This window comes from Myotis lucifugus, unplaced genomic scaffold (genome assembly GCF_000147115.1).
Source record: "Myotis lucifugus unplaced genomic scaffold, Myoluc2.0 scaffold_46, whole genome shotgun sequence".
In the NCBI taxonomy this organism is placed as follows: domain Eukaryota; kingdom Metazoa; phylum Chordata; class Mammalia; order Chiroptera; family Vespertilionidae; genus Myotis; species Myotis lucifugus.
This window is the reverse complement of record NW_005871094.1, coordinates 4,589,375-4,613,854: the sequence shown is the minus strand read 5'-3', so window position 1 is coordinate 4,613,854 and position 24,480 is coordinate 4,589,375. Positions and strand designations below refer to the sequence as shown.

At 51.2% G+C, this 24,480-nt stretch overlaps 1 protein-coding gene across 1 annotated transcript in view; it reads right to left on the bottom strand.

The window, feature by feature from the left end:
• Positions 1 to 21,987, bottom strand: part of PLXNA4 (plexin A4) — a 346,359-nt gene extending 324,372 nt beyond the window's left edge. Inside the window, exons 1-2 of the mRNA XM_023753514.1 lie at positions 20,727 to 21,987; positions 5,570 to 5,752 (exon numbers count right to left, since the gene is read on the bottom strand). Coding sequence (XP_023609282.1) covers positions 5,570 to 5,752; positions 20,727 to 21,911 — 1,368 coding nt within the window. The 5' untranslated portion in view covers positions 21,912 to 21,987. The remainder of the gene's footprint in view (positions 1 to 5,569; positions 5,753 to 20,726) is intronic.
• Positions 21,988 to 24,480: the final 2,493 nt, after the last annotated feature.

Below are 24,480 nucleotides of genomic sequence, written 5' to 3'. Positions count from 1 at the left end.
TATACAGATATACACATGATTCAAAAAAGTGGCTGACATATATCAGTAAATCTTGACTTGACAAAGCTCATTTAAAACAATCTCCTTAAATCATGTGCGCTCGCAGTGATAATTTAGAAAATAGACTGAAGTAATGTTTTCTGGGGATCGCAAAGTGTGTTTCAAGAGGGCCCAGGAGGAGAATTAGTCTGTGCTCCAGCGACACTTCCAGCAGCATTGAGAGGGACGCCTCCCATGCCTGCCCAGGTCAGCTCGGAGTGACCATTTGTCCCCCCAAGAGACAGGCAGGGACAGTGGGTAACCCAACAGCATCGTAGTAAAAATAGTGCCAATGGGGATACACTGACATAAAATGGATGGCTGAGTGAGAGCTTAATATTGTCCAAGAATGTAAGATCTGCCCAAGAGGACATGCACCAGCTTAGCTGTTCTCCACATCTACCCACAGGTAATCGTGCACAAAAAGGCTTAAAACCCAGCAGAGGAAACCAAAAGAAGGCGGAGGAGGACCATGAGAAGTGGGCAGGTCGACATCGGGCTGCTCTGCAGGCCAGTCCTGGGCTCTCCAGGCTTGCAGGAATGATGACAGAACAGCCATTGCTGTCCCTGCTGAGATGTGAGATCAGAGGAAGAAGGACAGCACCCCTGGAACATCTATGGTGCCCTCTGTCCCCAGCACCTCAACCTCAGCCTCCCCCTCACTTAATCCACAGGTTAAGGTCCACACAGGCTTAATACTTGCAAAACCAGGGGTGGGAAATGCAAAAACGACATGGCAAAAATGACTAAACAAAAGTGCTAATGTGGTCTTTTCCCACAGTGAAAACTGTCCAACAGTGAGTCGCCCATATTCTGTTGTTTTCTTCTTGGTGTCGAACCACACCCAGACCGGCTGGCATTCCGGTTGGAGGAACTCACAGCAACAGAGCTAACTGACCAAAGCCTGCACCAAGCACACTGGCCTCTGCTCTAATCCCAGGCTCCCCGGCAGCTGGAGTCCAGCAGTGTCTCCATGTGGCTGTGTGACCCTCCAGCCATGTGGAACACTTTCTGTGGCAGGAATTTCTTCTTAGTTAAAATTCATTCACACTTCCAGGTGAATATTCAGGAAAAGTTTCAGATACATTAAGGAAGTTGCAAAGCAGGGGTTGCCCATCTCAGATCTAACATTGCTCTGTGACACACACACACACACACACACACACACACACACACTCCATTCCTGAGAACATATGGTCAGAGTGACACAGGCCCAGGTGGGTCTCCCCTCCCCCACTCCACTTCTGTGCTTAGGGCCTATGGAACACAGGCAAGTCAATTTCAAAACAACCTCAAGAAAAAATAAATTAGGACGATTAAACTAATCTGTAAGACAATTCCCAATAGGAATGGCTTTTTTTTAGTTATCCTCTCCTCTGGACTCTCCATGCTGACACACACCCAATTTCTACCAAGAGAGGCTGGTATGCTATGGTTTGCACACACACACACACACACACACACACACACGTACATATCCTACCAGAAGCCGATAGCAGGGCCAGCCCAACTTCCGCTTAACCAACATCCACAGTGTGCTCAGCCCCTTGGCTGTGAACAGTTTACCTTGCAAAACACCCCGGGAAGATGCAGTCACAAAATGAAAGGAGCAATCACACCTCAAGTGGAAGTTTATGATGCTTTGGTTCACCATGAACATTAGTCTCTCCCACTAATGTCAGGCAGTAATTTACTGCCAAACAGCAGCCATAAAATATGATCACTTAGTGGTAGGAAAGCAAAAAGCAGAGAAAAAGGAAGGAGTGGGTTCCGGCCGAGATACTTAAGCAAAGAGATCTTGTCCTTCAGAGGCGACACTGACCTACCCACCCCAACTTGGGTCCAAGGTTTCCAGATTTATCCAGACAACCTAAAGCACATTGGGATGGTGTTTGCCTTAAGATTTTTACCTGTCACTGGCATTTTAACAGTCTGTTGGTTATTTCCAAGTTCCTGGGCACCTCCTGATGACTGTAGCATTCATATGCCATGTTTCTTAACAGCACATGCCTTTAACACACACCATGGGAAAGGCTGCCAATACTAGCCGCAACACACACACATCAGAAAACATAAAAGACATCCAAATTGGCACTCTCCTCACCTCCTTTCCCCCTGCCTTATGTGATGTGTGCACTAAAGGAGTGAAATTATGGTCATTGGAGGCAAGGTTGCAAGTGCTGGGGACCCACAGCTTTCAAACAACACAGACAGTCAGTAATTTTGAGGACAGCCCATGGCTAGCTACAGTCTAGCTCCTGGACCCCGGAAACCCACAGCAAACTCCCTACCTCTCAGCAAACCCCAAGCGCCCTTCGCCCACCCTCCCTACCTTGAGTCCCTTGTCATATTGCAAAGAACTCTGCAAGGCCCTTGTACACACAGGAGATTATTACGGGGCTCAGAGAAGCCAGCTCTGTAATCACAGCTACAGTATGATTTCCATTCTTCTCACTTTGGGCAGCTCACAAACCTTCCCGCAGAATCCTGCAGCCCCGGAGCTTTCCGTGGCTGGGCCTCTGCCCAGAGGTGACTGCGGTCCTGATAACCTCTGGGAAAAGCAAGGCAGAGCGATTATGAGGAAAGGGGAGTGGTGCGCAGCGAGCAAGGGTGGTGAGAAATTCTATTGTTTAGGAAAAATAAATAAACTGGCCAGTTTTGCTTTTTATTATTTCAAACAACAGACTCGGCGGGCCAGCCTTCCTTTCCCAACTCAGCCTTGTCCCCGTGGGCGGGCTGCTGAGTCGGCAGCAGCAGGAGCTGGGCTCCAGCAAAACTGTTAGAGTGGCTGCCCCTCTGAGCCCTTGGAGCAGAAAGGCTGGCTGTTCTGATGGCCAGGCCTCCCCCGGAGGGCTGCTGGCTCATCACCCCCCACCTGCCCCCCATGAACCTCTGCTCTTACCTCTCAAATGTTTATGCTTCACCAGTCCCACCACTGCTCTGGAAATTAAATGCAATATCCCAGGTGGCTGAAACGGAACTGTTCTTACACAAACCCCTCCCCAAATAAAAAATGGGAAATGCCAGCCCACAGTTTATAAAGCCTGCTGGTCAGGTGTTGCCTGTCATTGCTGGTCTGGCTGACATCTGGGGACACATCAAGGCCAGGCTCTCCCACAGCCTGCCCCCTGAGGGTGGTCTCTGTGCACTTTGCTCCCCCAGGTTCAGGGGGTGTCCTCATTCCATGGTCATGAAGATGTGCTCCACACTGACACCCCCACCAGGATACAGGCTCCCACGAGAGAGAGCCAGCCCCCATCAGCCCCAGCCCCCCCCCCCCTCTGATCTACATGACACACCTGCAAGCTGGCTGTGCTGGGTTTATGATGCAGCCATGGCCAGGAATCATGCCCCCCCCCCAACCCCAAGGGAATAGAACTGCCTGTTCTGTTATGTGCACTGAACTCTCAATGTTTATTTCACTGACACTATATTCCAAGCTGCTCAGACAATAGCAAAAATAATCCTTCTACAGGGTCTGCTTGATCTTGCCAGCAAGTCAGTGATCCTCTGGCACCTGGTAGGAAATTTGGGGTATGGGAATCTTTGAGTGTCTTAGAGTAAGTTACTTCTCCATTACACTGTGATTGGGCTCAGTAGAGAAAAGAGCTACAGCACCCCTAATTGCCTTGCTTCTTTATTCTCAATACCGCTTATTCAGCCATTGAGAGGCAAAGCAGGCCAAATGTATGAATTCACCGTTTAAACTGTAAATTCACTTTTCCAGCAAACCGAACTCATTAAGTCATGGTGCAGAATGCAGTCGTGGGAGCAGCCAAGGGAAATGTCCTCAAAGTCCAGTAGTCTGAAGGTCGTGCATGCACCTTCTTGGTTTATTCAAAGGCTGAGTAGACACAATTCCAGGAAGTTTGGGGATCTGCCTTCCTAGACCACTGAAAGCTGGAAGCCGCAGGTGGAGGAGGAGGAAAGGCACTGGAGTCGACCAGGACTCCTGACAGCGGGCGGAAGTGACGAGTGACAGCGCAGAGTAGAGGGAAAACCCAGAAGGCTGCAACGGACACAGGAGTTGTGCAGTGACAACACACCTACGCCTTGCAGCATCGTCTCTGGGCGTCCATGGCATTCAGCTCAATACATGAGTAATCAACAACCAAAAGGCCAATGCAGCAAGACAACATTCATTTGTGTTTAATAAACTCTTCACAGAAAGGCAGGGAATGACAAAATATAATTCTTAAAACTATATAGACGATGGTTAAATTATCTGTTAATTTGACACTTGGTATGTGTTAGGTCTTGAGAGGCAATGTGAGATGCGTGGTGCTTTGCCTGCGTCCTCCTTGCAGCGCACATAGCGTTTCACCAACACTGTTTTCCCTTCCAGATATGACCCACTAACTACTGTACACTCATCCCCCAGCTCACACACACCCTGCTCCCCGCCTCTCACCTCCGCACTCTCACAGCCCAGACCCACTGCCTGTTCCACAGGGCTGTACCATTTAAAGAAAGAAATAATTGCTGAAAAGGGCTGCGACACAGTAGGATGGAAGAGTGAGCACAGCCTTCTAGATGTGCAGGGAACGTCTCCCCTTGACCATCTTGAGCAAATGCCTGGAAATACAGGAACAAGAAGGTAGGGATCAAGGCTCCCTCAGATCAGCTAGTGCTGGCTTTATCTGTCTGAATCACACAATGTCCAGCACATTCCAATGGAAATCAAAATAAGACCAGCAGGAGTTCCACATGGCATCACCAATATTTCCCTGGGACAAGACTGAAGTCTGATTATCAGCCAACACAAAACAGGACCTCCTGCCTACAGTCTTAGAAAGCCTTTTAGTCCAAGCAAGGAGGGCACCCTAGGGAGCCAGCTCCAACTCACTGAGGTAAGAAGCCTGAGCAGAGCTGGATGAGGGACTAGTCCTGGATGGGCAGATGCCCCAGCACTGCTGATGGGCCAGCCTCAGCAGGTGCTCCTGAAGCCAGCAGGTCTCTGAAGAATGAGGAGGAAAGCTCGTGTCCCCAGATCACACCATTCTACTCCACCTTAAGCAATTGCAAGGTACACCACAACATCCTACATTTCCTTGCCCCACAATTTGGCTCTTAGCCCCAATAGCAATTGCAATAGGTCCTGCACTTTCCTCCATTTCCCTGAATGGATTCCAGTGGATGTATAAGCCAGAAGGGCTGAAGCAAGAGGAGCAGGCATCTCCCTTACCTCTGTGCACCTTCCCAACCAACCAGGCCTATTATGCTCTTGTCTTAAGCACAAACCCAAGTTGAAGAGAGCACACACACCAGTTAGGATGGCCTAGTGAGGCTGGATGGGAAGAGGTGAATGCATACTCCCCCAGTGTGACTGATTCCCACAACAATTGTAGTACAAAGGCAGAGAAGAGACGTGATGATCACTCATAACCTCAACAGCAACATATCTCCTAACTCCAACCTGCACCGCTCACCCACCAGGCCCAAGGTGGCGAAAGAGCATGAGATAACACATCTGCCCCAGCGGGGACAGACTGTCTTCACAATAACTGAAATGAGTGCACCTTGTTCCTACCTTTTTCAGCTTGCCACTTTTGGTGCCCACGAAGGCCAGGGAGTGGTTCTTGTAGACATATGCAATGACAGAAGTCATGCGGTCCCTGTCCTCCGTGAAGACAGGGATGCCACGGACCATCTCGGACACGCCCAGGGGTGCATTCATATCCAGGCCACAGAAGTTATCATCAATAGTTAAGAGCTGAGAAAAAATAAAAAACAATAAATAGTTAAGAGCTGAAAATTAAAAAGGAGAAAAATTAGGGAGGAACATTGGGGCAATTTGCAGAGATATTGAGTCAGGGAACTATAGAGCTAGAAGAATCCTTAGATATGGTATAAATCCCTAATTTTTACATGAAACACTCAGTCCAGAGAAACTAGATGATGTGTCAACAGTTATCTAAGGAGGGTTCAGGACCATGGCAAAAACAAAACAAAAGAAAAAAACCCACACACAAATTCTTAGAGTCTTTTTTCACCACACTCCCATGGTCTCTCCACCCCACCTGCAATCACTCCAGGCGCCATCTCAGTAGCTTAGGTTGCCTTTTGCCACCATCACATCAGAAAGCACTGGGCCAGCACCCATGAGCATGGGCTCCAGACAGCTGGTTCGGGCATCAGGAGGATGTGGTCTCAACTTCTACACACCTGCTGTTAAAGAGTCCCCACAGATGAGAACTCACAAGTGTAGAATGGAGAATTAGGAACATCAATACATGAATGGCAAGGCTATGACAAAGACATGTACAGACCGTAGGTTCAGGAAAGGGGAAGTGGGAGGAATGGAAGGTTTGTGAGTGAACTCAACAAGCCACTGTAGAGCCTCACGCTGACCAATCTCAGTCTCCCTGTTTCTTTCAGAGCCCTGGCCTTGTCATCCCTACACCAGCATTTCCCAAAGTATCTTCAGTGGAACCCAAACCCCCAAGATGTTCTATCACAAAAGGGTTCCTTGGGCACATAATTTTGAGAAACAGTACATTTTAACACCACGTCAGGCATTCACAATGATTAGTTACAGGAAAGGTATGAAGTATTTTTAAGAAGAAATATGTTTAATATTCTCTAATCCTTTCCCGAACATTTTATTCCCTAAACCATGTTAGACCGGAACCCCTATTAGCATTCCTTAAAGAGAATATTCCCTGGATATCCCATGGCACACACTGACCCAACTCTTGCTCCTGACTCCAGGGCAATTTCAGGACTCAGGGAACCAACAGAAAAGGCTTCGGGCTGGTTTCCTTCCCAGTGTTTCAGCTGCATTCTCCCTGTTTTATTCCAGGCCTCCAGGTCCCCACGCAAGCAGGGTCCCAGCTGGGATCGGACTTACTGGAGAGTGTGAGGACTGACTACGGCTGGTGAGGAGGCCCCTGCACCCCACCAACCAGCTTCGGTTTGGCATAGACTCCCTGGGCGCTAGGAGCCTACGCTGGATTTTCCCCTTTCTTGGGAGAACTGTGTGGTCTTAGAAGAGTTTTTCCATATTCTGTTCTTTTATTTTCCGCTCTATAAAGATAGAAGAAACAACCCCTGCTTTTTGATGGGCTTCCATAAAGCCTATAGAGCTCATGCCTGTAAACGTTTTTGGACTTTTCAGAAAAAGGAATAAAATAAAATACAAGGTGTCACTTTTTTAAAGGCCTCAGTCCAGCCAAAGGAGAGGCATCTGGAGAACTGGCGGGCAGGCTCTTGCCAGGAGCTGTGTGACCATGGCCAACTCTGAGCTGTTCAGGGCTGCGGGGCCCTAGGCTCCCTCGCAGAAGAAGGGGGACAGGCATTGTCCAGCTTGGGGAAGACAACGTGCTGCATCTCAATCCTCTCTCTGCCATCTCCCCTTCTTCTTATCGTGGTGGGGGTGGGGGTGGCAGTCAGACCAGGGAGGGTGAGCCGGGGCTGGCCCGGCAGGCTCTGTGCATTGAAGGCCGAGGGCGTACTAGGAACCCTCATGGCCTTGTGTGCTCCTGTTCTTGAAGAAGACTCATCCCCAACTTTCTCAACCCTAAACTGGGCGGCAGGGACCTCTGGCATCAGCAAATGTGCCTTGCCCATCATGACCCATCTTCTAAATAGATGAAGCTGGATGACTAGTTGCCCTGCACAGGGGGAAACCGAGTCAGGGAGCAAAGCAGCCCATGTTTCCCAGTCTCCCACCACCCCTGGCACAAACATGTACCTCATTGGCCCAGGATTGCATTTCTGAATGGTTGGTTACTGAAAACCATTCTTCCCCCTGGCTGGGCAGGACACAATCAAATAAATAAACAACCACCTACAAGGAGACAGTATGCATTTGAGCACCTGCATTATTGAATCATTGGCTGCTCAGAGGCAGGAAGTCAGGGACCTGTGAGCTCCTGCTGCGGTGGCACCAGGCACGGCAAGGGGCTGGGAGAGGGATGTTTTCATCAGAAGGAAGTGAGGACAGCTCAGCCAGTCAGCCTAGCAGCCTGGGCTCTGCCGTCTTCACTTCCTAACACCTCCCTTCGAGGCCCGCCAGGAGCCAGGTCTCAGTCTCCTCACCTACAGCAGACAGTCATCTCCTCCCAACTGCCTACCTCCCGGTGTCATCACCAAGTTCTAAAGACTGCAGCTGGGGTTCCTAACATGGGGATTGCATTCCAGGGACAATGGTGGCTTTCTCCCCAGGCTCCCCTATGCCAGGCAATAAAAAGGTGATTGGGGCCTTTGACAGGCGCAGCCCAGATCTGCGTGGCTGCTGAGGTCCCTCAGCTGTGGTATGAGGTGATCTTACTGTTTCCTCAAAGCTGTGGCAGTGGGGAGGGAGTTTTAGAACTGAAGTAGTGGAAAGCACATAGGTCTCGGGTTCCATAGCAGCTCAGCAGCTTCTCAACTAGCCAGCTTGGCATCGGCCTCTCCTGTTCTCTGATTCTCATTTTCCTTGCCTATAAAATTGCAAGACAGGACTGTTGTGAGGTCTCGGTGAGATAACAGGTGTGAAGGCACCTGATAAACAGGAAAGCATGCCATCAATGCAAGCTGGTATTTCACATCAATTTTTTCAATGGAAATCCTGCTTGGAACAGGGGTCTCATGGCAGCTGGAAATGGTCCTCGTGTGCCTCCTGACTGGAGCACGGCTCTCCATGGACACAACCCGCCAGGTCTGAGCTACAGCTGCAGGAAAATGACAGCACTGGGAGGAGAAGGCAGAGGGTCCCATGGGCCCACAGACTCAAGGAGGCCAAGGTATAGGGAGCAGAGGCCAGGACATGTGGGCCCTAGAAGGGAAGGCTAATTGGGGAAAGCTTCCACAGGTGAGGGCTGGCATGGATTCCTGAGCACCCTGGGCAAGCAGGGAGGATAGTGTCTGCTCCAGCCCTGGCTGAGTCCTCCCCTGGGCCCCATTAACAGCAAGATTAGAGCAGCGGCTAGAGAAGCCAGGTAGGGACTCACCTCGGCTATAATCAGGAGCCCAGCCTCGCCTGCAGGCCCACATCGCACCCGTTCCTCCCACCACACCACAAATACCCATGAGTGAGCTGTGGCCACTGTTATAATGACTGTTTATTAGAGAGCAACTTCATTCTTACAAAGGAAAGAAATAGGGTCTGTTTCATGGGAATATATGTGGTACCTACTTGGGCAACCCTGTGAAGAGATATTGAAGTCTTAGGGCCACACCCTCCAGGGTCCCTCTACCCCAATCAGGAGGATACCAAATCTGCTTTCCACAAATATCCTCATGGGATACATGAGTCGTAAATTAGGACTGGTGACCCACTGGATTTCAGGGTCCATGTGCACAAGGACGGTACCATGTTTTATGTATCTTTGTACCCTTAGCTTAGTTGCAAGTTCATAGTAGGTTAAAACATATGTGTTAAATGAATGGATGGATACATGGATGGATAGATGACTAAATAAAAGCCTGACTTTCACAATGGCTAACACTTTGGAATTAGAACCAAAATGCTTAGGTTTGAATCCCGGTTCTACCACTTAATGCTGTGTGACCTTGGGCAACTTATTTAAGCTCTCTGTGCCTCAGTTTCTCATGGGTAGAATGGGAAAGTAATACCAGTATATACTGCTGTGAGGAGTAAATGGTTTAGTACATGTAGGACAATGTCTGGCAAGGGCTATGGGAACGTTCACATTTACTACTGTTTGTCATAGACAATTCAAACAACCTTGGCGAGTTGGTGTCTGGGGAAATTCATCACATCTACCTCAGAGAGGTGTTATCAAGATGAAAGGAGCTAATGTTATCAAGATGTAATTGCAAAGGTGGAACTTCCTAAAGATCTATCAGATCAATGAGGTTGAAGGGAAGAGCAGAGGAATGGTCTAAGATCCAGAAGATTTAGCACTATTCATTAGAAATGAAAATTCTTGGGCCCCACTCAGACCTACTGGATCAGAAACGCTTGGGTGGGCTCAGAGATCTGCATCCTAACACCCTCCCAAGTGATTCTGCTGCACGCTAACATTGGAGAAGCACTGGTCTGGTTCACCACGGAGGTCTCTTCCTAGCTGAGGTCATGAAGCCCATGCCAAGAAGAGAATGACAGGTGACAAGCATTCCCACTCTGGAGTAGGACCCACTGGACCAGGATGTGGAGAGGCCCATGGCAGCTTCCCCCAGGGCCTCCTTGAGGGGTAGGGGTGGAGGTGGCATGGGGAGCCAGAACTGACACTCCAAATTACAATCTAACAGCTCACCGTGCTTTCCTTGCACACAGCGGCAAAGGTTACTGTGCAATTACGTGTCGCCACATACAAATGACAGAGCAGTTACGGTTACTTTACCAATTACAGGGAAATTGCTCCCACTCTGCAGAGACTGGCACTCTGAAAAGCTCTATCATCTCCACGGAAAGGGGATTTTAAATGCTGTCAGTATCCTTTCTCCGGTAGTTGCCCATGCTCCAGGACGGAGCTACAAAGCAGCCACCTGAGAACCCCAGAAGTGTCCGGTGGTCTCCGCAAAGACTCTTGGGGAAGGGCGGAAGAAGGGGGCAGACCTGGGGGGCCACAGGGGCATCTCCTCTGGAGCCCTCTGAATCATCTCCTAACCCTATGCCCCCCCCCCGCAACTCACACATAAAAACCACCATCACCTGACACCATGCCACTGCATCCTGAAGGCCAAAGGTGATGAGGAGGCATGCAGACCTGACCCTGAAATCACGCCTCACCCCAGCTAGCATGGCCTCTGGGCTGGTTCCTGATGGCCCCTCCCCTGCCAAGTGGAGCTGTTTTAGCCCAACCTTGGTTGTCCCACCTTTGCAGAAACCCACAGTGAGTCCTTATTACGGAAAGGTCAGAAGTAGGCCAGAGCTCAGTGGTCCAAACGCAGTGCTAATGAGTTAGGGGTCACCAGGTCCAGCCCCCTGTGGACCAATTAGCTCAGTTCTGGGACACAGTCTCTTCCACATCCACAGGCTGCCCCTCATACCCCAGGCATCACTATTTACAAATATCCCAAACTAATCCACAGGAGACCAACCGGGTGAGCCAGCGGGTATAGACCACGCAGCTGACTCCTCCAACCAAGAGGCAGCTACCGGCTGCTCTGGGCCAGCAGCAGCAGTCTCTGAGCCCAGAACAGAAAATTCAATGTTGGACCTGGTCCTCCCATTGCTCATGGGCAGCTCCTGGTCCAGCAGAGAGGAGTCCTTCCATCGGGGAGCAAGCCAGCACTCCTGCCCTCCCTGAAGGCAAAAGTAGCATCCAGTCCCATGCACAGGAGTCCTGAGCACCCCATAGCCACCCCCAAAGCTGGAAGGCCAGACCATTAGACAGGGGAAGAAGGCCTCAGAGATTGTCCCAAGCTCACCCACTGTGGGGCCTTCAGTTAGGCCTTGTCCATCAAACTTTTGGTCTATTATGCTATTGGAACTCCTGTTTCTATTAGGGGTAACTGAGGCACTAAATGAAGTCAACACTATTTACTGTTCCTCTCTCATTAATTTGTTTGAAAACAATTAGGACAGACCTACTAAGCACCAAGCAGTAGGTGAGGACCCAAAAATACAGAGATGAAATATTTTAGTTTCTCCTTTTTCCTAGTCTGGGAGACAGACCTGGGCCAAGATCAGACACACATCAGTAACAGACTTGGTGCTGGGCGTACAGAGGGCATGTCCGCCCCCCCGCACCGCCCCGCCCCCCCCAGCCTGGGGAGCAGCAGGGCTCTGTGGGCACACTTCTGAGCTCTCTGCCCGGTATAGTACATGGCCACTCTCTCACACATTGTGTTATTTCCCAGAAGGAAAATGACTCAGGATCTTAACCCAACAGTCCATTTACAGAAGAGGAAATTGAGGCCTAGAGAGTGAAATGATGTCCCCCTCACCTGCCCGGGAGCTATCACGTTGTGAGAAAATAGGTACCAGAACCCCAAATTTCCAGTCCAGAAGGAAAAACTGATCTTATGAAGGGGATTCCACTGGGGTTGCAAGAGGGTGGCCCCAAAGAAACCTATTCCAGCATCAGGGAAACCCATTCTCAGGACCAGAGACTGCACAGAAGAGTCAGGCCTCCACTTCTTCCCCTGCCGTCCAGGGGGAGTGCTTGACCGTGACCTCTGGAAGGAACTAACTCTCCCCTGTGAGGAGGCCCTCGGGGGCAATCGTGAGAGCTGGCCTTCCTCCCTCCCTTCCTGGGCCCATCTGTCCCAAGGGAAAGTGAGAGATGAAGCTTTGGAAAGTAATACAAGTTAGGAGAAAAAAGAGGAGGGAAGCCCACAAGGCACCTACGAGGCACCTGCTGACCTGGACAAGAGAAGGTCTTTAGATTCTTCATGCTCAGCAGCCCTCAATTTCTTCCCATTAATTAATTACACTTCACACACACAGGAGCTGACCATCGCAGACCTCCGCTGGAAATGGGAAATCAGTGGGATTTCTCTCTAAACCGAGATACGGATCAGATCAGCGGTGGTAGCTCATGTCTCTACACAGACTCCAGTTGTAAGCTCTGCAGAACAGGGAGATAGTGATCACCCACTTATTGGGGCCATATCTCAAACATGACCGCTAGGCCCTAGGTGCTCATGAATGCAGGAGGCCTGATGCCCACAGATGACCCTCCAGGGGAAGAGGTCAGCAGGGAGAGGCCTCAGAGAGGCAGCAACCTCTTGGGGAGGAGGCTCTCATCAGAAAGCCTCTTACTTCATAAAACAGTCCCATGTGCATGAGTGCTAGTTCTGTAGCAAAGAAAGAAATAAAATCAAACTATATGGTCCCCTAATGGCTTTACCGCTCTGCATAAACCTCCCTTTCCCTTTTATGAGCCCCCATCCTCCCCAAAGGTCTGCCCATGACCCACGCTGATCCCACAGGTTGAACTCTCCTGAGAGCCGGGGCGGTCCTGTGACAGGTGCCGGTTGGCCCTGCACCGGGCTGTGAGCACAGCCATGAACGTGGAACACAGGAATGAGGCCTCCCCCACTTTGTTACTAACACATTATCTCAGGAGGATTCTATATTGTGTCTTTTTCAATGAGATTGTAGGTAAATAAATGTGTACAGAGAAAGAGAGGGGAAGCCAGCAACTACAGCCTCCATAGCCTAGACACACACTTCTGGAGGGGCTTCATGAAAAGTGTCTCAGGGACGGAAAACAACCCAACAAATTACACCAACGTTCCCAAGAGCACGTGCCTGATTTCTAAGCATCACAAATATGGCCGATACCTACATACAGAAGGTCATGGTGCTTTAAGAGCTTCGTGTGTGTGTGTGTGTGTGTGTGTGTGTGTGTGTGTGTGTGTGTGGATTCTGAGGCAAACAGCCATTGAAGAAATGCATTTAACTACCCATTGAACCATGGAAGTGATTTGCTAAAAGCAACCCTATTTGCATACTCATTTTGGTAATTCTATGTGTTTTGAAACTGTTTGTGGCCCAATCCCAACAGATACCTAAGTGGCCTTTCACTCATCACAATAACAACCGATCCTTCTAACAGGAAACGAATGCCATAAGTTGAGCTGTTTACCCAGGGGAGGGGCATTCACCAAGCGCACTCTCTGCAGGCCTGTCTGTGACCAACAGTGAGCTGAGGCAATTCCCCACCCAATTCCCCGCCCCAGGAGCTGCTGAGCAGAGCAGTCACAAAGCAGCTCCAACTCAGGATCCCAGGGTTGATCCCATGACCTTCTCGTCCTCATCAGCTCAGCTGCTGAGAGCTCCATATTCCCCACTCTGACGGGCCAAGACACCATGACCAGTGCAGTAGGCTGGCCAAGCAAGAGCATCGGGACCCAACTCCACTAGCCCAGTTCTGCAGATGGCCACCACGCTGGAACTAGTCCAGCGGCCAAGCCTGGACCATGGGCACTACCAGGGAAGGCACTGGGAAGAGCACCAAGAAAAACCCACTTGGGTGCTGCCCTTCTCCTTTGGTACCTGAGCTTCAACGGTCCCCACTGGCCATCTGTCAAGGGCAAAGAAATCCCACACGGCCCATCAGTCCCACGTTCCCACTCCCCTCCCAGTCTCCAGCAGACAACCTCGGCCGCCACTAGGACTGTAATTGGAGTGGGGCATGCCACGATGATTGAGTTTGTGTGTTTTCTGGCGGGCGCTGGGAAGCACTGGCCCGCTCGCCAGGCTGAATTATGGGGTAGGTCATTCCCTTGTTAGTGCGAATAAATTTTATTAGCCCCACTCTCGTCGCTGAGCGTCTTCCCCTCTTGCTCCTCAGGCCCGTGTGTGAGTCTGGATAATGCTGCCTGCATGTGGGATAAATCAGCCGAACAAATCCCATTATATTTTGGAACACTGACAGAGACGCAGTAATGACACCCAGACCAGGGAAAGATGTGGCCGTTCTTCTCTCCCGCTGATCCCATTTCTGATCCCATTTCTTATGCGTGGACAGCATGTAGGGTCCATCCATTAGGGGGAAAATGTAAATTGAGCGTCTGAAGGGATAACTCCCTTCATTGTCTTTCTTCCCTCTCCACTAACTTTGTTAATGAAAAGTAGCAAGTGCCCTGTGCCCATGTCTGGTCATTCCCTTCTGTCTTGCAAAAACGAAGGGATGCTAAAGGCAACAGCAGGGAGAGTCTGGCCTGAAATGTGTCTTCTCCTTCAAATGCCTCCGCTTGGCATCCACCACGTGTGCCCGATGGGCAGGGAGGCAAACGGTCACATTCCAGGCCTGAGATACTGAGCATAACATCTGGGTGAGGCACAGCACAAATATCTCTAAATCAGATACCAGTGGAGAAAAGATGTAAGTATGAAATCACAACAATATTATTAAGTCCCTTTCTATCCCATGCTGTGCTTATTATAACCAAAGGAGAATATACAGATGGTGCTACGAAGCTGTTTAAGTGTCCTGCAGATAGAAGGTGCTCGGTGTCTATCGTCATTTATGAATGTCTATGTATTTCTCTTTCCATAGGAGTCCCGGCACACTTTATTAAAGGGGATATTATTGTATCACCTCCTTCTTGACAATGACATGTGTAATTCAAAGCAAAGGGGAAGCTGCTCCCAGCCTAGTGACATCTCAGGGGCTGGGACTGGCTCAGACCCAAGGTCCAACCTCTCAGACCAGGATCCAGGCCAAGACGCCACCCTGTGAGGATGGCTGGAATTGAAGGAAAGGTCCAGAAATGCAATTCTGGACTGTTGCTGAGGCTCAACTGCCAATTTGGGGAGAGATCGCACACTGTGTGGGGTGTTTGCACGTGCATGTGTGCAAGTGGGAGAGAGATCTCCTGTATTAGCTGCTGCGTGTGATGTGGAGGTGCGAGGGAGACTAAATCACAGACAGAGAGAGCTAGAGGGAGCCTACGAGATGAGAGTGCGCAGAGTATGAGTGTAATGAGACAGTGAAACACAGCAGACAGACAGAAAGGAGAGGGAAGACAGACACCATGAGAAACTGAGTTGGTATCCAGACAGACAGAATGTCTGATTCTCTAAAGCATCAGGCTGTGATAAGGTAGCCCCCAAATGCTAAACTGCAAGTCAGGTGTACAGGGGTCAGTGGGCTGTGAGGGGTAAATGCTTGGGCTGATGTGAAAGGAGCTTGGTGGCTTGGTGATGTGTGCTCTCACAGGGACCTGAGCATGAAATAGGGCATGCATGTTTAGTGTGCCACAGTGTGTGTGTGTGTGTGTGTGTGTGTGTGTGTGTGTGTGAGGAAATGGAGCAACACATGCGGCCAATGTAGTAGACATAGAAAGGACTGGGGCAGCAGGAGGGGGAGTTCCTGGTCTGTGACAGGACTGTGGCTGAGCAGAAAGAGAAACCTTGCTCAGAGCCATAAACAACAGGATACACCCATCTACTCAGAGCTGCCCTTCCTGCTGACAGGGAAAGAAAACACCCCAAGCAGACTGGCAGAGACCAGCACCCGGAGCCTGGGATGACCGCCTGCCCATTCCGGATGCTCACTCTCGTGGAGTTTCAGGATCCCAGGCGCCAGACGAACCTGAGTGACCGACCAGGCTGGGACGGGGGGCCAGCCTGAGTCCAGGGGGGTGACCTTGTCCCCTCCCAGGGCCACTGTGCCTGAGAAATAATAAATATGTGTCGGAGTGACAGCACCCATGCATGGGGTTCTTCTCCTTCACTACTCCTCACTGTTGGGCATGAACTGGAGCTCGGGGATCAGCAGAAAGAGCTCAGCCCCTGTGCCTCTGTGCACCTGGTGGGACTGGCTGGGCTGGCAGGCAACCTCCAAAGTCAGATAGGCACTCGGTCTCACAGTGGCTTCCCACAGGTAGAAAGGTGAGAGGCTTTTCTAGTTCTTGCAGTGTGGGGAGCCCCATAGGCACTTAATGCTCTAGTGCCCAGGGTTGCAAATGTCCTGCGATGCCCAGGCAGTGAACTGTCCCACCCGGGGTGCCACCGGTGGGAAACCACTGAGAAACACCGGTGGGAAAGCAGCCGGCTGAGAATTAGGATGGACAGCAGGTTCTCGTCTACCAATTACATGACCGTGAGTGGAGGACGTGGCTTCTCTGTTGCTCCATTTCCTCACCTGGAGAGGAAGGCTGCCCTTTCTACCATCCTGAGCACTGCTGAGAGGACGAAGGAGGTGATGAACCCCTTTGTAAACATCAAGCACCATGCACACCCCTGCAGTGGGATTATCAGGCTGCCATTCTCTGCTCCCACTTACGGGGCTTGGCAGGTGTGACGCGAAGATTCTGGATAAGAGTTTCTGCCCCCAAAGACCTACATTTCCAGTTAGAAGGTCACTCTAAGTGCAAGTCTTGAGGGGAAGATTAAGAAGCTGGTTTCTGCATCATCCAGCCTCATCTGCATGACAATCACTCACTCCCAGGACCACAGTCATTGTTCCCACCACATAGACCATGACAACCTGCGTGGGTGCATCTCAGTCTTGGACTCTTGGGCTCCTGGAGACCAATATCATTTCATGATTCCTGGCATCCACCAGGTATGAGTACATGGCCAAAGGCCTAATAAATGCTTCATCCCCTCACCCATTCATTCATCCATTTGGAGACTGAGGCTGGTTTTCCGTGAGGTTATCCCAGAAGGCTGGAAAAAGGTTGAGGAGGAACAGATAGCCATGCCTGGGGGACATTGGGATGCCCAGCCACGTGGCCCATGTGGTAAGCAATTACCTTGGCCCAGCCTGGCTGCCAACTCCAGGTCAGGGGTGTCAGAGCTCCCGAGAAAGCTCTGGGAGCTGTACCCCTGGCCTGTTTGGGGTCCAGGCACATGACAGAAGCTACGGGCTAGGTATGGGCTCCTCGCCCCAAAGGTCCCCCACAGGACCAAGAAACACGGGACTGCTTCCCCAGCCTCTACACCCAACGCCCACTCAGGGATTTGCTTTGGCAGCAGGCATTCAAAGTGACAGTCCCAGGAGGAGGCCCCGCCCTTAACTCTGAGGTGGGCTCAGCCAGCCTTCCTGATTCACCTGCAATAAAAACAGGGAACTCTCTGGGAACCTGCAGAACGAGGCTCCAGCCTCACAGTCCAAGGCTTCTCTCCCGCCTGGTCCCCAGGCTGTGGCCCACCACAGGGCTCCAAGAACGCCCCATGGCACGGCAGGCCAAGCCACACAGGTATTCTCTCCCAGCTCCACCCATCATCCCTGCACATAATCAAAGGGCAGTGGAGACCTAGTGAGGGGTTGAGGGGCCCCGGGGCTTACACTGCTCTCTGCTCTGAGCTTTGGAGGCATGATTTCAGGGGAAGGAGTGTGGGTCCCAGGAAATGGGAGGGATCAGAAAAGCCTGAAGGACATCCCAGGGTACACATTCTAGCTTAGGGAACTCTAACAACAGGAGCACAGGGGGCGGGAGAGGGGGGGGGACGAACCACTAATCACACCCCCTTTGCAAGCTCTGAGTTGTGACTATGATAAAGCCCATAGGAGACCCCGACCCTGCAAAACACAAGTCCTAAAAGCCAACCTCCGGGGCCATTCTTCTACTGCTGAGCCGCCACCGGAGGAGGCCATCTGAGATGGGCTCCATTTTGCAAGCCTCAAGGGAATCTTGGACTGGGAGACAAAGAAATTCCAGGGTCCACCTGATCTAACCCTGCCTCCAGGCAGGAGGGAAAAGAGGAGGGACCTAACAGCTGTGGGGATGGGTGAAGGAAGGGCTGTGTTTGCCAACAGTGTGCCGACAAGGGTTCCTCAGGGGGACGCTGGGGAGCCTGGCCTGGCTGGTGGCGCGTGAAACATGTGTGGTCTCCGCTGAGGCCAAATGAATTGCAGCTGAGAGCTACAGAGCAAAGTAACCTGAGGATCGGCCGAATCAAAAGAAACTGATACTGCGCGTTAAAAGCCGGCGTGACCTTTCAGACTGGCTGGGGAGACAGCCCGGCCCTGTGCGCAGTTTCTGGCCTCCTCCTTTCTGCTCTCAGCCCTGAACTTGCCTCTCACTTGAAAGGGCTAATTAAAGCCAAAGAAAAATCAAAAGCCTGTTATCTGGCTCCATTACTCCAGTCCTGGCATTAGCCTGTCTTGCAAAGCTGTTTCCCTCTGTTCTCTCCAAGGCCACCACGGTGTTGGGACCTGCAGCTCTGCAGACATCCATGATGAACTTGACTTTTTATATTGTGGCAGGGAGCAAGGGTGGGGCACACTCCTGCCCATGGGCAGCCAGGCTGATCCCTGCAGCTGGTTTTACTCCCCAAAAGACAGTTTAAGCAAGTTCTTTACAAACGAACGTCTACAGAAAAAATAGCCAACCCCTCTAACCTCAAAAGAACTAGTTTAGCAAGCACACAGCATAAATGTACCATTTTCTAACCTAGGACACATGTGTGCATGCTCATGAGGGTATTTATTGTATATGTGCACACACGTGTTTGTACATATGTGTCCATATGGATATGTGCAAATGTGGTGCTAAGAGAGGAAAGAGGATTATCCTCAAGGGTCTGCCATTCCCCCGCAAGATGTCTGACCTTGGACAATTCATTCACTTGGTTGGGCTGTGGAATGAAAGTTTAGACTACAGGATCTCTAAGATCCGTGTCCATGCCAACATTCTAATGCATCTCCCGGGAACTATGTTTGAGTGTGTAATAAACTTATACACAGCCCAGCATCTGGACTGTCATTCATTGCCTTCATTTGGGAGCAGTCCATGGCTCCCCAAGTTCATAAGCCTGTTTTCCAGACTCTCCTGAGTGGGTTGGCTACTGCCCCAAACCAGAGAATCCAAAGGATATGTCATCTGCTAGGGCTCAGCAGATACAGAAGGGTCCCCTCGATTCTCTGGCCTGGCCATGACTGTCAATTGTTGCTGCCTTCTTTGGCCCATAGAACCTCTCCCATTTCCTTTGTGACACTAGAGGTGTCCTGGATTTCAGGGCCTCCAAGGAGGAATGGCATCTTTTCATTTCAGCCCAGGCACCTGGAAAACTCACCACTGGAAAGCAGTCTAAGTCTAAATGTTAGGGCACCAAAGGCCAAATTTTGCCGAGTTCTTCCTTTCTCCTCCCTCTCCTCTACCCACCCCAAATCCCGATGACTAGAGACACATGCTGGGTGGAGTGGGTGTCCGTGCCCTCTGAGATCAGCTTGGCAAGTGGTATGAAGGGGAACTTAACTTTTAAATAAACGCAAATGCATTTCCTAATACGGAATTCCACACAGTTTGACTAGACATCAGGATCACTTCCATGCAAACGCACACTCCACCTGATGGGTGAACTTTTCTTTCCTCATTAAGATTACAGGATAGATTTTCTCCAACTAGGTTCATAACTTTTTAATGGGACCATAAAGAGAAAAATGGAAAGGAGAGTGATAGGGGGCATAGGTGATGTCAATAGCTGAGCCATCCAACTCAGTTGAAAAATGATTTAGAAAAACATTGGACCATTGGAAAGGTGAACAGAAGTCGAGCCACAGAAAGACAGATGCTTTTCATGTTGGGTCACAAGTGGGTGAGGCTGCGTCACCAGTTGCCCCTGTGATCACCCAGGAAGGCAGCAGCCTGAGGTCCGGTCTGTCCCTCAGGCCCCCAGGCCCCAGGACGGCCTCCTACATCAACCTTCCCTTCCCCCTTCCTCCAGTTCCCCCAGCACAACTGTCACTCAGAGCTCTTTCTGGGCTGCCCCCTGACTTTCTAGCGAGTCTCTTTTGTGGAGCTGTGGGCACTGAAGATGCTTAACAAATACAGTTTTCTCAGTAAGTCCTGCCTTCCCCTTTATGTTTGCTGGACTCTCACCCTACTCTGCTCTCATCGTTCATTTTCTAAAGATGTGCCAGGGGCTGAGACCATAGAGCCCCTGAAATTCCCCATCCATCTCAAATGCGGAATGACTGACACCATTGCTCCCAGTAATGGTTTATTCTCAGCTCCCGGGAAAGTGATTCACTGGTGTGGTTGCTAAGAAAGTGGGCACACACCTTGTCCTACAGTACATGATAACTGGCCTTCAACCATGCCTGGTGCACGTGTTAACATGTAAGTAACATAATCCCGCCTATCCCTAGAACTCCCTCCAATAACCAGTAGAGAAAAGTGCCCTGATATGAAATCTACATTTTCACTCCAGCTCTGACTTTTATAAGCTCAGTTGCATAGTCACAGCAGGTTTGAGCTGGTGAGGATATGAGTCCAGTGAGACCCAGAGATGGGATATACTTGTCCCATCTGCTAAATGGCCTGGATGATTCATACCCCTCAAAGGCCATAGGCTAGGGTCCTCCCAGCCCACAGGCCCTCCCTTGACTCACCGCGCTGCTGCAGGGGATGTCCTTCACCTTGAGCCAGGCCAGGTCCAGCGTGCCCTCGCCCCGGTAGCAGGACTGAAGCCGCTCCTTAATGCGGTCATTGATCTGCTTCAAGATGAAGATGCAGAGGGCCGACTCATCCAGGGATTTCATCTTCCTCTTCTGGCCCTTGGAGAAGACAGTGAAGAGGAGGTCGTCCTCTGGACGGACTCCGAGGGTCTGGGCGAGCACGGCGCCGGCTTTGGACAGGTAGGCAGCCTGAAGCAAGCGGTACTCCACGCCGCTGCGCTCACAGCCGATGGGCACCTCCACGTAGGAGTTGAAGGCGGTGTCCTCCTTGCAGAGCCTCACGAGCTTGGATGTATAAACCTGCTCCTTTGTGGTGGAGCCCGGGGGAGACACCATCTCAGGCTGAAGGGTCAAAAAGTAGACAAAGTTGCCACTGCTGAAGCCATAGACGTAGTAGATGTCGAAGTCCGGGATGACGGTGAAGGTGTCCGAAGGGATCTTAATCATCGAGGCCACAAACTCATCGTGGAAGACATACGCGAACATGCCGTCCGCTTCTGAGTTCTTAGTCAACTTCCGGCTGGAGATGGTGGGGAAATACTCTGGCTTCCCGTCCACTGCCGTGGCGATGAAGAGCTTGTCGTCCAGGTTGCTGTAGGAGACGATCACTCCAAAGACAGAGCCGCTCTCATTGACCCCTGACAGGTAGTGCTCCTTCTTGTGGAACGGCTCCCCCAGCTTGAAGAGGTCCTCCAGCCGCAGGAGCTTGCAGATGCCTTGGTACAGGCTCCCGCACGCAATCAGCCTGTTCTCCTTGTAGTCTATCAGGAGCATCTTGTTGACATTGTTGGTGGTGGTCAGCGGCTCATTGCACGTCTGGACGATGCGGGGTGGGTAACAATTGGGGTTGTCCTCGTCCGGCCCTGTCTGGTGGGTCACCAAGACCTTCAGGTCGCTGGAGAGCTTGTAGATCCGGTTGACGGCCCCCAGGTAAATGTGCCCTGTCCTCCTGTCCACCACCAGGTGGTTGAAGCCCTCCGCTGGCTCCCCGCGAAATGTGACAAAAGACCGCTTCTGGGGTGGTGGGGGTGGCTGCCGGGGCAGCAGAGTGGAGGAGCCCATCCCCACCATCAGGAGATGGGATAGCAGGCAAGTCCAGCTCCAAGGCATGGCTCTCATTTCAGACGCGGATCCTCGTGGCACAGGAGCACTGGCGAAGCGTCCTCCTGGGCGGGCCAGGACTCAGGAGTGGAGGATCCCTGTGAAGAAAAGGAAAGGCGTGATGCTGGATGACAATGACAGTGACTCAGCTTCTCCCATAGCTTTCCAGGGGGATCCCCAAAGTACTCTGCTCAAGCCGAAACAGAGAACTGTACTGAGAGAAGCTAGAGGCCATGGGACATGGTTGCCATGGCTGTGGAACAGCCAGACATGGTGACAACAGCCACAGGAGGGCATTTCAGCAACAATAATAGTAAAAATAATAGTGATGCTAACAATGGTAATAGTGATGATCCTGATGAACAGCCGTTGACTGCCGAGTGCCTGACTGTACAGTAACTGTCCAGCACCTTCCAGAGACAAATCTTAATCTTAAACTTCAACTTAACAACTTAAACTTCAACCCAACTCAGTGTTGGGATCTTCCATCTGCCCCTCCAGATCCTCTCCCCACACTTCTCTGCCCCCAGGAGGCTGATCTGCATGGAGGTACATCCGCGGGCTCCTTGCCCTTGGGCCCAGCGAGGTGCAGCCAGCGGGGAGCATGGGCAGAAGAAGGCTGGAGGAAGGGGGAGAGGACAGGAGGAGCAGAGGTGGGCTGCATGCACTGGCTGGGACCCTTGTCCACAGGTCACACACAGTGCCCTGGTCAGCCTCTCCACCCAGACTCTCTATCTCCAGATTCAGAGAACCACCTGCTGCCCACCCCTGTTTGGTCCTATAGGGGCCTCACAATTTCCACACCTACCACTGTCCTGCCTCTTAAGAGCCACACTTTTGCCAAGAGCCCCTGTATTAATCTTTGTACAAGCGAGTGAGTTTGCATGTACTGTTGCTTGCCAGGACCCTGACTTGGAGACCTCTGAAGTTAGTGGTATTGTTATTCCCACTTTATAGCTTGGGAAAGTTCGGTAACTGGCGAAGCTGAAAGTGGTAGAGGTAGATTCAAACCCGGCTGTACAAGTCCATGGCAGATTCTCATCTTCACTAGCAAACCATCTCAGGTTAGCCAGACACAGATGGGGATGCACCCTGCTTCCTGTTTGTACACAGCACAATAGTTCAAACAACACTGTCCATTGCCACCTGGCCCTCCAGGTCTGCACCTACTGCAGGGGAAGTTGCTCATGCTCCCCGCCCCCTAACCTGCTGGATGGACGGTGCATAAGCCCAAATAAAAAGCCCTTCTCACTGTGGCAGTAGCCAGGTCCTCTGGATACACTGCCCGGCTCTGAGCCTCAATGTCTTTTTAATGAGACAAACCTTGGCCGCCTCCCACAGTGGACCCTCCTCTGAAAGGTTCTCATGAAAGGGAGTGGACAAATGCTTTAAGAAGTGGTCGGGAGGGATATAAATAAGTAACTCCCCATGGGACAAGACAGCTGTCCATCCTACTGGTCTCGTTGATTCCTACCTGAGATGCTTTCTGCATGTGAGCCCAGAGGACAGCTTCATATTCCTTACAGTTGGGGCGAAATCAGGGCAGGAATGGCCTACATCATATTTGGGAGGTGTCTCAGTTTGTGGAATTTGTGTTGTTCACACCCAAACATCTCAAAAACAGGTCACAGGAAGAGGTTAACTGTTGAGCAACTGAAACCCCTCCAGCAAAGAAAGAGCATGAGGTTAGATGGAAACCAAGAGAAGAAAGAAGGCAGACTTGACATTGTTAGCTCAAATCCCAATGAAAACACAGGTCTTCCAAGGAAGTATCAGAGGAGGACTCTGGCAGACAGTGTACCCCACAATTGACAGCAGTCCTGCATGCCAAGGGCCTTCATTCATCCCTCCATGTGGAAAATGCTTGCTCAGGGCACCTGTGAGACATGCCAGACACCATGGAATCCAAGGACGGCTGAGGCTGGACTGGGCGCCCACCGCAGGAACCAGAGTTACTCAGATGGTGAAGAGCTAAGTGGCAGAACACAGAGTACTTTGGCAGTTTGCATGAAGAAAGTGACTTCTAACATGGGGTGGGGGAGCATGAGAAGGCTGTAGGAGGCCTTGGGGAGGGGGTGGCATTGGGGCTGAGCCATGAACTTGGAGAGGACATGCAGAGCTGGAAGGGAAAGGCCGCCCTGGAAAGGGGCCAGCATAGCCTATCAAACAGGATGTACACCAGGAAGGGTCTGTCTGGAGAACCCGGTTCCTGAGAATCAGATAGAAACAGGGCTGGAAAGAGAGAGCCACGAGCTTTGTTGGGAATCCCTGCAAGGCTGAGGCTGAAGTGCATGTTATTAAGTAAAGACACTTCAAGGAAAGAGCAAAGGCCCCCAGAAAGGAGACTCCACACTCCTCTCCATCTAGTCTCTGCAGAAGGAACTGAGTTTGGAGCTGAGAGCTGTGGGCTCCCTGAGGGCAGGGAGGGCCTGCCTTGCTCACTAGTGTGCCCATAGCCCCCCCGGACCAGCACCTGGCACACAGTGGAAGGTCGAGGACTGGCAGAAAGAGAGGCTGGAAGCAAGGAAGAATGTCACTACCTGTGGACCATTTGCCACACCCAGGCCCCATGCTGGCACATGGACTA